Source organism: Sceloporus undulatus, chromosome 2, assembly GCF_019175285.1.
Source record: "Sceloporus undulatus isolate JIND9_A2432 ecotype Alabama chromosome 2, SceUnd_v1.1, whole genome shotgun sequence".
Lineage (NCBI taxonomy): Eukaryota > Metazoa > Chordata > Lepidosauria > Squamata > Phrynosomatidae > Sceloporus > Sceloporus undulatus.
In genome coordinates this window covers 223,919,565-223,934,216 of record NC_056523.1, presented here as the reverse complement: position 1 = coordinate 223,934,216, position 14,652 = coordinate 223,919,565, and the positions used below count along the sequence as shown (strand labels likewise).

Here is a 14,652-nt window from a genome sequence, read left to right as displayed (position 1 = left end):
ACCTTGAAATAAATGAAACAATGGGAGACACGTGTAGGTTGTAGAGCAGATTAAGCCATAACTTACTAGAAGTGAAATTAACTAAAGTGAGGCTATCATGGTTTGGACATATCATGAAATTTATTTTTTTATAAATAGTGTGACTCACTGGAAAAATGCTAAATTGGAATAATAATACTTGGCAATCCACTTGTAGTGTGGTCCCCCTCTTTTCCAATCAAGGAAGCCATGGCCATAAGTTTGGAAAACCTGGGAAGAGCAGTTGATGACAGAGGATCTTGGAGGTCTCTCATTTATAGGGTTGCCATAAGTCAAAGTGAACTTGATAACAAATAAGAAATCGGTGCTCTCTGTTTTTATTTCACCTGGCCTTGTGTTCGCCTTCAGGTTCTGGGCTTTAATGCTCGCCAGCGGAAGGCCTTCCTAAATGCCATCATGCGCTATGGAATGCCCCCTCAGGATGCTTTTACTACTCAGTGGCTGGTGCGGGACCTCCGAGGAAAGTCAGAGAAGGAGTTCAAGTGAGTTTGCAAGCACAGATGAGATTTAACTTTTAAAAGCTCATGAGAAAGGGAGTGGTGAAATGTGGGCAACAAACAGATTATCTGAAAGACTGTATTTCCCCATATGAATCTGCCAAAATCCAAAAGATCTTCAGGGGAAGGCTTTCTCTCAGTCCCACCACCATAGACTCATTTGATGAGGACACAAAAGGGAGCCTTCTCAGTGGTTGCTGCCAGCCTTTGGAACTCCCTTCCACTGGAGGCTAGGCTGGCCCCTTCTCTGCTCTTCTTTTCCCAACAGACAAAATATTGCAAGGAGGCATTCAATATATTGTTGTGCCCATGGATGTTTCTTATTGTGGTGTTGCTTTGATAGAATTTTAATGGTTTTATATTTTAACTTATTTTTTAAGGATTTTACTTTTTTTACTTTTTATATGAATGTGATGTTTTAATTGTGCTTTTTAAAATTATGCTGTTTTATTGTTTTTAAGCATCTTCTATGAGCTGCCTTAGGTCCAATTTGGGAGAAAGGCAGCATATAGAACAAATAAATAACAAATTCCACTTAGTATGGAAGAGAAATGACAGAATTTGACAAGCAGTGCCTGAAGAGAAAGTGATAGGAGCTATACTAGTCATAGAGGAATGATAGAGCATAGTGCTAAATAACTTATACACAGATTTCTTTGGCTATTGGTGAGGAATAACTTTCTGATAGTGATGCTGCTACAGATTGGAAAAAAGGTAGCTAACTCCCTTGAAAGAGGTATTAAGGCTTCCTCTTCCCTTGCACAGGGCCTATGTCTCACTCTTCATGCGTCACTTGTGTGAACCAGGAGCTGATGGTGCAGAAACATTTGCTGATGGGGTCCCACGAGAGGGCCTCTCACGACAGCATGTCCTCACCCGGATAGGGGTCATGTCTCTCATACGAAAGAAGGTAGATAGTCAAAACAAAACAAAACTTGTTCCTTGTAAAGTCAAGAAAGTTTCTTTTTGTTGTTGTGTGCCATCATTTCTGACTTAAGAATCACCATATCACAGCAGTGGGTTTTTTGGCAAGATTTGTTCAGAGTGGGTTTGCCTTGGCCTTCCTCTGAGACTGAGAAAGTGTGACATGCCCAAGTTCACCCAGTGGGTTTCCATGGCTGAATGTGAATTTGAATCCTTGTCTCCAGAGTTGTAATCGCTCAAACCACTACACCGCACTGGTTGTGTTTGGTGTTGGCTGGAAATTTCTAGGCAATTTATGCATATGAACAACTTCTCAAAAAATACCATGTTTCGCTGGTTTTGGTTTTAAAGAATTAAGAACTTCCACTTTGTCATTTATTAGGTGCAAGAGTTTGAACATGTGAATGGACGCTGGAGTATGCCAGAACTAGCAGAGATAGAGGAAAACAAGAAGCTTTTGCAACCCAGTTCACCTTCCCCTAAAACCCCAACTCCCTCAACACCAGGAGACACACAACCTAACACACCTGCCCCTGTTCCCCCGCTTGGTAAGAACCTTCAGATTTTATATTTCTTAAAAAGCTCCGTCCAGCCTCCAGTTCTCACCCCTCTTTCCAAAGCTTTGGAAGAGGGCTTGGGGTGGACATAGATTAAAATGACTCTTAAAATAGGAGGTTTTCTCAGAGTTCTGAATTGACCTCAAAGGCACAAGAGCACATCTTTATGGGATATTTGTGTGGTGGGAATAATACTGCTTTATTTGGAGGCTTGAATAGGAGGGGAAACACAGTCTCTGAGAAAAGGAATTTACTGTGGTTTTTTTTTTTCCTTTTCCTTGTTCCAATTCTAGAAGAGAGTATTAAAGTGGAAGAGGGAGCCTGTACCAAGGATCAAGGGGAGTCAACAGAATCTGAGAAAGTGACAAGTCCCACTGCCACTGCTGCTGAAAGTGATGCTGCAGCTGAGGTGAGGTTCACCTCTTGCTGTTAAGAGTAGAAATTCTTTCTCTCAGTTTTGTAACACTGATGAGGTATTTTCTGTTTTGGCTTTATTGTCTCCCTTGTCTTTGCTGAAGGGAAGAATGTGGTTTATAACCACGTATTCCACTATGCTTAAGACAAAATGCCATAATAGCAAGCAACACTTCTGTGTTAAAACATAAAACTTATTAAAACAGTGGATAGTGTTGATGAAGATAAGTTTCAGTTCTTTTAGCTGACCTTGTGTGAAATCTGTGCATGGGGAGAGCACTGAGTGATAATACATCCTTCTCCCTACATAGCAAGGTCCGCCTCCAACAGAGACCCACTCACAAGAAGCTAAATCTCCTGTGAACGCTGTGGAAATTGAAGAAAAGAAGCCAGATGAACCAGAAGTAAAAGAGGAGCCAATGGAAACGGAAAGTAAAGGTATGAATTGATATGAGCTGTGCTTTGGAATTGGATGGGACCTGAAGAGCAGAGGAGTCTCTTGAGGGTTATCAAAGTCAGACTGCTTTGGTACTGAATTAGCTACTGCTTGCAATATAAGATACCAGCAAGAAAAATGTTTCTTTTCTACAGCTGATATAGAAAAGGTTGAAGAGAAGACACCCGCAGAACTACCGACAGAGCCTCCAATCATAAACCTAGAAGAAAAAGGTAAGCATGTTAAGGCTTGGCTAGTATGCTAGAATGTATTCTGTTCTCCTGTAGATGTAGTTACTGTAGATGCTAAGGCCTGATCAGCCTCATGTAAGTTTGTTCATTTTCCCTCTTTGCAGAAGAGAAGAAAGAGGATGAAAAGAAAGATGTAGTGATGCTCCAGAATGGAGAAACCCTTAGAGACCCTAGTGATGACCGCCATAAGAAGGCCATGAAGCAAAGATTCATGTTCAACATTGCTGATGGTGGCTTCACTGGTAATAGTTTGTTAAGACTATATCTACTGCTGGGGAAGTGTGGTTTATACATGTATGAGAAATATTTTCTGACACGATTTCCTTTCTTGCAGAGTTACATTCCTTGTGGCAAAATGAGGAGCGAGCAGCTACTGTTACTAAGAAGACCTATGAGATCTGGCACCGCCGTCATGACTATTGGCTCCTGGCAGGAATCATAAAGTATCCTTTCTCTAAAATTCTCAAGATTAGTCTGTCCTAGATTTTTGAGTTGGCCCCACAACCAAGGGATTTCACAGGCCTAGTTATTGCTTCTGTGTCTCTGTCTGCATAGGATCACTGCAAATGCTTTCTTCCTTTATATTTTGCCTTTACTCCAACAATCTAAGTGTACAGAACATGAAATTACCCCAATTTATATTTTTACAAGGTAGATTAGACTGAGACTGAGAGTGATTTTTCTTGAATTGGAAAGCACAAAGATTTAAAAAGACAACAAGTTCACAAGTTACAAATACAAACTATGGTTTTGTGTGTCTTCAAGTCATTTCTGACTAGGATGAACCTATCACAGGGTTTTCTTAGCAGCATTTGTTCAGAGGGGCTTCCTCTGAAGCTGAGAGAGTGTGAATAGCCCAAGGCCACTCAGTGGGTTTCCATGGTTTCAAATGCTTTATCAGTCTGCTGTAGAGATTTGAAGCTGGACTCCCAGTGTCCAACATGGTGGCTCTAAGTTTATAAACACTTAATAGAATTAAAATTAAGACTTATGTAAACAATTAAAGAGGGTTTTGCCTGATACCAAATTAACTAAAATGTTGGTATTTGGAAGAAATCTATAGAGAAAATAACCCAGAATGGTGACACCACAACTAACGATGATGAAGTAGTTCACCTTAGATCAGGTCTGTGAATCATTTGGTGCTCCAGTTTTTGCTAGGCTTCAGCTCCCAGCATTTCTCATTAGTAGTTATGCATGCTAGGGCTGCTGGAACTTGGAGTGTGGTTTTGGGGTTTGAACCCAGGTCTTCCCTCCTGGTATTACTTCATTCTGTACATTGTAGAATGTATATATTGCTGTATGCATGGACATTTTTTGCATGACTATTTTTGTGTACTTGCTTGTTAGCTTCTAGTGAACTTTCAGATGCTTTATCAGTCTGCTGTAAGAGTTCATGTGCTTCGTTATTATCTACTGTTGCACCTTTTCCTGCTCTGCCTGGCATAATGCTCTCTCACTGTAGGGACTCTATCTAAGCAGAAGTGCTCTCTGTTGCATGGGGTCTATGTTCCAACAAATCTTGCAGCAGTGTTTTGGTGTGGAAGTGGTAATAAAATGAGGAGAACTGACATAGGGGCCTGAGCAGCAAAAAGAGTGCCTGTATTAAGACCTGCTTTTCAGATCTGAAATGGAACATGACTTGCATCACTGAAAAAGATCTGAGGATGAAAATGTAGGGTTGTATGGTACAAAGGTATTTTTCCTGTTTTAAAGAGAACGTTCTTCTGAGTAAAGTTCTGGTCTCATCACTAAGTCTTTAAAGGATTTCCCAAGTTATTTCTTCTGATCTTCGCCAATTTCAGCCATGGTTATGCCCGCTGGCAAGATATCCAGAACGATCCTCGATATGCCATCCTCAATGAACCTTTCAAGGGTGAAATGAACAGGGGCAACTTCCTGGAAATAAAAAACAAATTCTTGGCCAGAAGATTTAAGGTGAGCAACCTGTTATTATATTGCAGCAGTGAGAACTAGTTGCAAGATATATAACACCTTGGGTTTCTACTGAAATCGGAGTACAGTACTTTAATTTTCCTTTCTGGGCTTCCTGATAAATTAAGAGCTGTATCTTGTACAATGTGTGGATTGAGGTGACATTTCCTAGCACATGTTATCTAAACAGCAGAATAAATAGAGTTCTCCTTATGGAGCATTGTGCTTGTGCATGCAAGGGTACATCTTTTCTAAAAGCATGCTAGCCTTATTCTATGTATTTAGTATAGCTAGAGCTAGATGTTGATATTGGAATCCTGTGGATGCTGGTAACATGGTGGCCATTCTCTGACTCCAAATAAACCTTGAGCCTAATCTTCGCCATCCAGAAGTCTATTCCAAACAAATGTTTTAGGGATAAATCTGTTCTGGTTTTTTGACCTCTAGCACCAGTGCAAGCCTGTGCTGTAGCTCGTGTTGGCACTGGGGATTAGTTCTCCATATGTGTTACTTGCTGCTGCGCGTTGGTTATCTTTTGATTCAAAGAGGCAGACTGTTGCTTATGAAGTAATCCTCACCTAGCTCAGATTTGGCCACTCTGAGATGGTATAAGCTGAGCAGTTATTCCACATAGTCCTGCAATAAACTATTTGTGGTGGGTACATAGTTTGAAATAGCTGAAGTATTTGTTTAAAATTGAATGTAGGTTTTATAGAAGCTTTGATAAATAAAATGTGTTACATTTCATGTTGCTGCTCTTACTTAGCAAGAAAATTCTAATATTCAGAATGTGAGTGTTCAGAAATGTTGAGTAGGTTCAGAGAGAGAGAGTGGTCAGTTACTGCAGCATCACTGGGAAATGCTGAACACATAGGCTTGCATGCTCTTTCAGCTGCTGGAACAGGCATTGGTGATTGAAGAGCAGCTACGGAGAGCTGCATATCTGAACATGTCGGAAGACCCATCTCATCCTTCAATGGCCCTGAATACCCGTTTTGCTGAGGTGGAGTGCCTAGCTGAAAGCCACCAACATCTATCCAAGGAGTCTATGGCTGGCAACAAACCAGCTAATGCAGTGCTTCACAAAGGTGAGAAGTCAACAAGATCACACTGAATGAGGGCAGACTTGTCTTGTATTGCCACTGGCCCCTTCCCCCCCTCATCCCATTCCCCCCCCCCCCCCATCATGTTCCCCTATATCCTTCCAAATGCATATTCTTTTTACCCTACTCATGCCTACTCTGGCATTCAGACTGAAGGGGAATTCCTCTGTCTAGCCTCTTGTCAGCAGGAATAGCCAAAGTGAATGCATTTGGGCTTTTGCCATAGTGCTCCCTAAAATGCCACCAACTTAGCCACACAGTCCTTTTTTTTTTTTTAAGGCTTCTCTCTTTCATACTTTTTATTCTTGCAAGGAATAAGAGCAGAATTCATTTCACTAAAGAAATGAAAATCTTCCCTCACAACCATTCTAGAGGTAATTGTTGAGAAAGAAGCTTTCCAAGAGTTATTCTCACCCACACATATAAAGAAAACAGTGGATCCTTGAAGCACTACTGTTCCTGCAGCCACTGCAGATCATGCTCTTGTCACTGCTGAAAGGATAAACGGTGGCACAATTAAGAGCTTTACTAGATCTCCCAGGAGAGACACAACTTCTACCAGCTACTTTAGGCAGCATATAAAATGGGTTGTTCTCAGGGTTGAAGCTCCACTTTCAAGATACCATTTCTCTATCTGAAGAGTTGCCAGCAGATAAGCATATATTCCTCAGCTATGGTTCTTAAGCGTATCTGCATAGACCATTTCTGCCATAATTGCTTTCACATCAGTCAGTAAGAATCTTGCACAAGGATGGCCTGGACAGAAAAATAATGCTGTTTGCTCTTTGCTTCTATGCATATAATAGCACGCTTAGATGGTACAGAGTGAAATACCAGATTCGTTGTCTCTTACAGTGACTGCCTAAGGTATCTGTTGGTAAGCAACTAAAGTGAAGATGGCAAATCTAAATCAAATTTAGCTGGTACTCTTTTCTGAGATTGCAGTCTTTGAGAGCCCTCTGGAAACAGTCTTTAACAGAAACTAAAACCAAGACTGTTTCTACTGCAGAAAGAAAAGATCTCTTTCAGGCTAGCTGATGCTTTTTTTATTTCTTCAAAGGGCTATTAAGCCAATATGACAACAAAAAATAGAAATAAGAGACCCAAGCCTGGTTTCCTCAGAATTCTGGAAAGGCATCCATATTTCATATATCCGCCCTTCACCCCCTTGCTGCACTTGCAAGATTCTTATGGTTGAAGCTAGCTAAAGTAATTTGCCAACATGTAGAACAATGACATTAGTGGATAATGGAGTTACATCTCCAGAGCCATGCTGTGAAATTTGCCAGAATTCTGAAAGACAGATCTATGTTGCACCCCATATCCAACAGTCATCACTCGATTTCCAGAGTAATATTTCACGTGCTATATGTCAAGGCTGCCTGTTTACTAATGCTGTTCCTAGAAAGGGGGAAAAGATTTTCCTACCTTCCAAGAGGAAAGCTGAAACACTGCATATTATTATTTCCCAGTAGATAAAACCCCTGCATCCTGTAGTTTGGGCTATGCGCCTCCCACTCACTCCAGGTCGGCTGAATTTCCACATGTAGACTCAACATAGCCTAACTTGTAATCATCTTGTCCTACCTTAACATCTATATTCGGAAGGCATTGCATATGCTTTTGTTCCAACTGTGGTACTTGGGAAACATTTAGATCTTTAAAATGTTTTGGACTATATCTCATAGTCCCTTGCCATTGGCCATGGCGGCTGAAGTTTCTGGAAGTTGTAAGACCAAAACATCTGGAGGGTTCACACTTCAGTAACAGCAGTCATGTGCCAATCTTTCTCCGGAGACCACACCAAAATACAGCTGGTCTTGAGGCAGGAAAGGATGACTGACTTGTCTCTTCTTCATCCTGGGGACCATGCCAGAGAGATATAGCAACTGGAAATGCCAGTTTTTGAAGCTGAATTGATTTTTCCACCTGCTAGTGAATATCTTTAGAATGAATCTCTTCCTGCAAGAGGTGGGTCTTATGAGCTTCCTAGTAACACTCCTTTGTTATGGTCCCAGACCCACCTCCAGTGCTCAGTCCAGCTCCTTAGGATGATTTCATATCAGCAGGTAATAATTTACCATCAGACCAACCTTCTTTCTGAGTTTGAAAATTAGGCTGGCAACTGAGTGAATCTGGAGGATCCATTTTCAGGAATTGGGATTTTTTTCCTTCCTCTGGTCATGGTGTTCACCTCATTATCTCACCTGTGAGGTGCCTTTTAAGGCGTCACAGAAAGACAGCAAGAACAGTGCCAATGTTAATGGCCCAAGGAACATGGTCAAGAAATGAAAAGGGAATAGAATGCAAATGGAGAAAGATGATCTGACTTGCGCTTCACTGTGTTTTTGATTGAGGCCCAATGTGTATTGTTGCATATATATCATGATTAAAAGCAGACCCAAACAGACAAGAAAACATTCACTAAAAGTTTTCTGAGTAGATGAATAGATGAACACCTGAAATCTGTATAGATGGAACATCTGAAAGAATCCTGAGCATATTCTTTCAATTGAATAATTGAAGGATCTCTGCTAAGAGATAACCAGATCTAGGAGCTCAGCATTGGATCTTTCACCTCTTACACTAACAAAGTGCTAATTTGGTTTGCTATAACAGGAGGAGGTGAATAGAAATGGTTGATGCAATCAAATTTGACTATATTGTTTTTGTTGCTCCTTTTCAAAGACTGCTGAAAGGTAATCCTGTGGCCAAAATGTCCATGCCGTTTGGCCTTTTCCTAGAAACTTTGGACCTCCTACTCCAAGTTCCCATTAATCAAAACTCCAGATGTTGCAGCTAGTTGTTTGGAGACAGAACTGAACATCTTTAGAAACCATGGATATTCAGGAGGAATCCAGATATTACTTGTTAATAGTTTGGCCTTGCCTGGAAATTCTCTGGCTGGTGTCAGACATTTGAAATGATCTTGCTGTTGACTTTAGTTGGAAGTCTTGAGGTGTTTCTAGGTGGCCTGCTTAAGACTCGTAGCAAACATTCTGCACAGCCAAGTTCCTTGTTTAACCAGTCTTCTTCTTGAGCCACTCATCAGATTCTAAGCTTCCTTGCTCAGTCCTCTGATGGTACAAGGCTCACCCCTGGAGTTTAACTGTTGTCTTGAATACATTGGCTAGACTTCTCTTTGAACCCTTTAAAGGCCACATACCTTCAGTGTTGGACTTTTGAATATTGTTTCTAATGGTATTTACCTTAGTTAGGGTCTGTATAGAGATTGAGAAATGCATCTTTGAACAAAGCAAAATGCTTTCTAGGCTGAGTGGCTACAATATGTTCTGCCTTGCTTAGAATGCAAAAGATTACTCATATTTCTTATGCACGACCCATTATGGCATACCCAAGATGCCTGCAGGGACATATGGCATCCTGACTATTAGGCAGCAGGGTTCTTCTATCTACTACTGTCAAGAAAATCTAAAATGGACAAAAGTTTTCCTGGCATATCAGATTTAGGAGCCCAAGCAGCTTTTGTTTAGCAACCTGCAAGTGGCTAAGGTTTTTGCACATTTTATAAAAGATGTTATTATTTCTGTACCCTTAGAGGAGTTCAAAAATAGTCACATAGGGGAAGAAGCACTATTGAATGCACTACTTTCCAGATATACCAGTGTTTAGCATCCTAGTGCTAGCTGCCCTCCTCCTCATAAAGGAGGAGAAAAGGAAATTCTGGACTTACCTGTAAATTTCTGCTCTCCTCAAGGAAAGGAGGCCAGTTTCTGTTCTCCTCAGGGAACGGTGCCATTTGATAGTGTAGCTTCTAGTGTAATGCAATATTTTGGGGAGAACAGTTTTTAGGAAGGGTAGTGTCACCCTTTCTTTATGTATATTATGTTCTCTCCACATCTGAAACAGTTCTGTACAGTTGTTAATTATAGACATGATTTGGGCCTGGGAGCATTCTCAGATCAAATGTTTGGGAAGTGAGGGCTGCAACCCCTTCTTCTCCAGTTCAGAATTGGAGTTTGCCTTCCTGGCCAAAGGGGAATAGACCTTTCCTGAGACTAGCTTCCCTCCTTCCCTTAAGGAGAAGAAATTCACAGGTAAGTCCAGAATTTCCTTTTTTCTTCCAGTGCTGAAGCAGCTGGAGGAGTTGCTGAGCGACATGAAGGCCGATGTGACACGGCTGCCCGCCACAATTGCCCGCATTCCTCCAGTGGCTGTGCGTCTCCAGATGTCGGAGCGCAACATCCTCAGCCGCTTGGCAAACCGTAGCAGTGAACCTCCTCCTCCACCTCCACCTCCTCCACCACCCCAGCAGGTAAGCATCTAGGCCTGCCTTTCCCCTCTCCACCCAAACCCTTGCCATGAACTGGAGGGAGGGGGCCCATGGCGACTGCCCCAGCTGGGTGGGTTCAGCATAGAGGACACTGTACTAAGTGAGCTGTTGGTTTCTTTTTTCATAGGTGGCGCAGCAGCAGTGAAGTACCTGTCCAGCGCTGCCAGCCCAGTGATACAGCTGAAGTGACATACGCATCCTTGTTTGAATTGTGATCCCATTCCCTGTCTGCCTGGCGCTCCTGATCAGATGGTGTCCTCTCTGTATGGGGGGATGATGAGAGAGGAGAAAATACAATCTGCCATATGCTACCAGTTGCATTTGGATTGCACTTGGGTAACAGGGGACATTGGATGGACTCTGTATATAGTGACTAGAGACTGCAGCGCCACATCTGTTACACAGACCTGGCTGCAGTGTTCACCACCATGGCCCACACTTCCTCGATTTTAATTTTATTTTGAGTTCGTTTACCAGGACGAGTGCAAGCAAAAGTCAGGACAGACACAGCTACCTCCATCAAGATCCTTTTAATACAAAAACTGACTGGACTTGTCCTCTGAAACAGCTGGAAAAAAAGACAAAAAAATCTTGATAACATTGAAAATAAAGGTTTCCTTGTATTTTATTTGCCTCTGTCAAAATATTTGGGGAAATCAAGGGGTTTTCTTTTTGCAGTTTTATGTGCCTTCTGGCCTGGTAGCCATACAAACAGCAGTCATGCTTTGCTTTTAGTTTAAAATTAGATGCTTTGATTGTGAATTCCTGAGAGGTTTCACTAGATTCTATGATTCTGTGATTAGATCTCAGATGGTTTGTGGGGATTACAGATGATAGCTTCAGACTGACTTGAGTATACAGTATGAGGTCAATTCTTAAAAGGGCTAATCAAATTTATTTTGTTTTTCCATAAAAGCTGCTTTCTATGTGCTGTGTTTATACATACAGAAGGTCAGACTATGGGAGGCAGCACCAGTTGCTCACTGTACAATTGTCTTTAAGATGAGCTGTGGTCTTTCACTATCAAACAGCTTCAGGATTACTGTAGGCAGAAGTAGAAAAAATAAGTTTGCAGGAACCCCTTCTAAATTCTCCATGGTAAAATCACCATAACAGTAAAGTTGATTTATAGATACATTTACTTAGCAACATACTGCACAGCTTTACTCTCAGAGTGGTATTGTGAATGTGAAGTTGTGAAATCTCAAATCTTGCATATGTGTACTATCAACTTGTTTTAAAGTCATAATAATGTTTAACGGGTGGTTTTTAAAACAACAACAACCTGTGTCAAGAGAAAATAGGTGTTTTTTTTATGAAGGCAGTGGCTTAGCTAGGAAGGTCCTTACAAGACGCTTAATGTTCTGCTACGTACTAGAACCTGTGCATATTCCTGGGCAGTTTTCTCCCTAAACAATAATTTAAGTTGGAAGTGGACAGACAGGTGACTAGACTCAAAACAGTTGCAGCCCTGAGTCTGCAGGACCCAAGCTGGAATTGATGAGGAACTGGAGATCTCTTAATTCATAGTAAGTCAATGGCAGTTAACAAAAAAAGTGGGAGACAAGCAGAAAATGCAAAGAACACCTATGGGTGTAAATGGTTCTACAAAGGCTGAGTCCATGCCTCATAGTTTTGTGAGAAACAAAACAGCCAAGTATTGGATGTGCAAAGAATATATTTAGCCAAGTGCTTCTTTTAGTTTATCTAATACTGAGATACCCTAGAACTGACTTGTCATTCCTGAACTGCTTATAAAGGTGAATATGGTTATCAACACAGTTAAGGAATAAGCTGTAATATTTCTAAACTGGAAGATGTTGGGACATTGCTTTGCACATACACATGAATAGGACAAAGCTACTGGTTAACACAAAGAAGACTGATATTTTTTTACCTTTGCACATGAAATGGCTGGTTAAGTGCCTTGAAGTTGGTCCTCTCCTCAACTGCCCTGCTCTGTTCCTGCAGACTCACAGCTGTGGCTTCTCTGAATATTTCCATCTGGTATATGGCCTCCTTTTCCTGCTGTCCTCCACTTTACCAAGCATTATAGTCTTTCCTAGGGAATCCTTTCTTATGATGTGGCCAAAGTATGACAACCTCAGTTTAGTTACCTTGGCTTCCAGGGAGAGTTCAGGCCTGATTGTTCTAGCGCCCATCCATGGTACCCTCAGCACTCTCCTCCAGTACTGTATATCAAATTCATTTTTCCCCTATCAGCATTCTAGCTTTCACAACTACATATACAGGAGGAATGCTATAGCATCGAGCATCCTGACTTTAGTATTCAAGGATATATTTCTTCGTTTCAGGATCTTGTCTAGTTCCTTCATAGCTGCCCTTCCAAGTCCTAGTCTTCTGATTTCTTCACATTGAATCATAGTTGGAAGAGACCCCAAGGGCCATCCAGTCCAACCCCATTCTGCCGTGCAGGAACTCTCAATCAAAGCATCCCCATTGACAGATGGCCATCCAGCCTCTGCTTAAAGACCTCCAGGGAAGGAGGCTCCATCACACTCTGAGGAATGAGTATGTTCCACTGTCGAACAGCCCTTTCTGTCAGGAAGTTCCCCTCTGGCTGATGATTGAGCCAGACTATGAAAAATCATGACTGTTTCAATTTCTTCATCGTCTGCTTTAAATTACATAGATCATCTCGGCCACAATTTTTGATTTCTTGATGTTCAGCTGTAGACCTGCCTTTGAACTGTCTTTGATCTTCTTTAATAGTTGTTCCAAGTCCATGATGTTTTCCACTAGTAGTATGGGGTCACCTGTGTATCTTAGTAGATTACCGCACCACCCTCTTATAGTGCTGGTATTCCACTTTTACTGCTGTAGCTGCCTCCTGGTGCATTCTGGGGTTTGTAGTTCAGTGAGGCCTAAGAGCTCTATTCTAAATGGCCCCTCAGCTGCAAATCCCAGAATGCAACAGGAGGCAGCCAGAGCAATAAAAGTGGAATAGCAACTCTTATCTTCCCTCCTCCTCCTGCCGTGTCTAAGCCTGCTCCTCCTATGATATGTTTTGTATATAAGTTGAATAGGTAGGGTGTTGATGTACAGCTTTGTCTGCCTCTTTTGCCAATTGAGAACCATTCTGTTTCTCCTTTTTCTGTTCTGACAGTAGTTTCTTGTCTTAAATACAGATTCCTTATCAGGACTATCAGATGTATTGGCACTCCCATGTCTTCAAGGGCATTCCATAGCCTTTCATGATATATGCACTCAACGGCTTTGCTGTAGTCTGTTAAACACATGCTTTCTTCTGGAATTCCCTTGGTGTGCTCCATTAGCCATCGTATGTTTGCAATGTGGTCCCTACTGTCTCTTCCTTTCCTGAACCCCACTTGGACCTCTGGGATTTCTTTCTCCATGTGTGGTTGGAGTCTGGTAGGCTCCAGTAAGAGTTGGTATGGGGACCAGTTTAATATAAAGTAAGAACAAAGAAAACAGCTTTAGGCGGAGTCCAAGGGCAACCTGAGCCTCTCCCCTAAATAGGACTGGCGCTCTGGCTTTCCACAAGCCAGGCAAGCGCTTTCCAGTCTGGAGTGAGCAAGCTGGCATAGAATCGTAGAATCATAGAATATGATTCTATGAGCAAGTTGGCAAATGAATTATTTTCTTAATAGCAAGAAGAGTCGTGGGGCTCCTCCATTTATGGGCACAAAGGGCCCCCCTGAAATCAAGCACACTTGGCAGGGTGAGATCTGAGGACAGTTGGGCTATATTGGGTGGAAGGTGCTGCCCAGTAGGAGACACAGGCTGCATCCGTACTGCACTAATAATCCAGTTTGGCACCACTTTAACTGCCATGGCTCAGTGCTCTGGAATCCTGGAAAGGATAGTTTTGTGACACATTTAGCCTTCTCTGTCAGAGAGCTCTAGAGCCACAACAAACTACAAATCCCAGGGTTCTATAGCATTGAGCCATGGTAGTTAAAACTTGCACCCACACTGCAGAAATAATCCAGTTTGGCACCGCTTTACCTGCCATGGCTGAGAGCTATGGAACACTGGGAGTTGTAGTTTGTTGAGGGCCCAGAGCTTTCTCTGGCAGAGAGGGCTAAATGCCTCAGCAAACTACAGTTCCTGGGATTCCATAACACTTAGCCATGGCAAAACGGTGCCAAACTGGATTATTTCTGCAGGGCAGATGCAGCCACAGAAGAAAGAAGATGTATGGTCCTGGTCCAGCTTTT

General features: G+C 42.0%; 1 protein-coding gene and 1 non-coding gene across 3 annotated transcripts in view; both read left to right on the top strand.

Moving 5' to 3' along the window:
* CHD4 (chromodomain helicase DNA binding protein 4) overlaps positions 1 to 11,078 on the top strand; it is a 33,299-nt gene extending 22,221 nt beyond the window's left edge. For both annotated transcript variants that reach the window (XM_042453858.1, XM_042453857.1), the window contains exons 29-40: positions 388 to 521; positions 1,302 to 1,446; positions 1,843 to 2,008; positions 2,311 to 2,426; positions 2,743 to 2,869; positions 3,023 to 3,100; positions 3,223 to 3,360; positions 3,453 to 3,561; positions 4,924 to 5,056; positions 5,946 to 6,141; positions 10,245 to 10,432; positions 10,578 to 11,078. In XM_042453858.1, the coding sequence (XP_042309792.1) occupies positions 388 to 521; positions 1,302 to 1,446; positions 1,843 to 2,008; positions 2,311 to 2,426; positions 2,743 to 2,869; positions 3,023 to 3,100; positions 3,223 to 3,360; positions 3,453 to 3,561; positions 4,924 to 5,056; positions 5,946 to 6,141; positions 10,245 to 10,432; positions 10,578 to 10,595 (1,548 nt within the window). In that variant the 3' untranslated portion in view covers positions 10,596 to 11,078. The remainder of the gene's footprint in view (positions 1 to 387; positions 522 to 1,301; positions 1,447 to 1,842; positions 2,009 to 2,310; positions 2,427 to 2,742; positions 2,870 to 3,022; positions 3,101 to 3,222; positions 3,361 to 3,452; positions 3,562 to 4,923; positions 5,057 to 5,945; positions 6,142 to 10,244; positions 10,433 to 10,577) is intronic.
* LOC121924572 lies at positions 2,045 to 2,180 on the top strand. The gene has a single exon (XR_006102676.1).
* Positions 11,079 to 14,652: the final 3,574 nt, after the last annotated feature.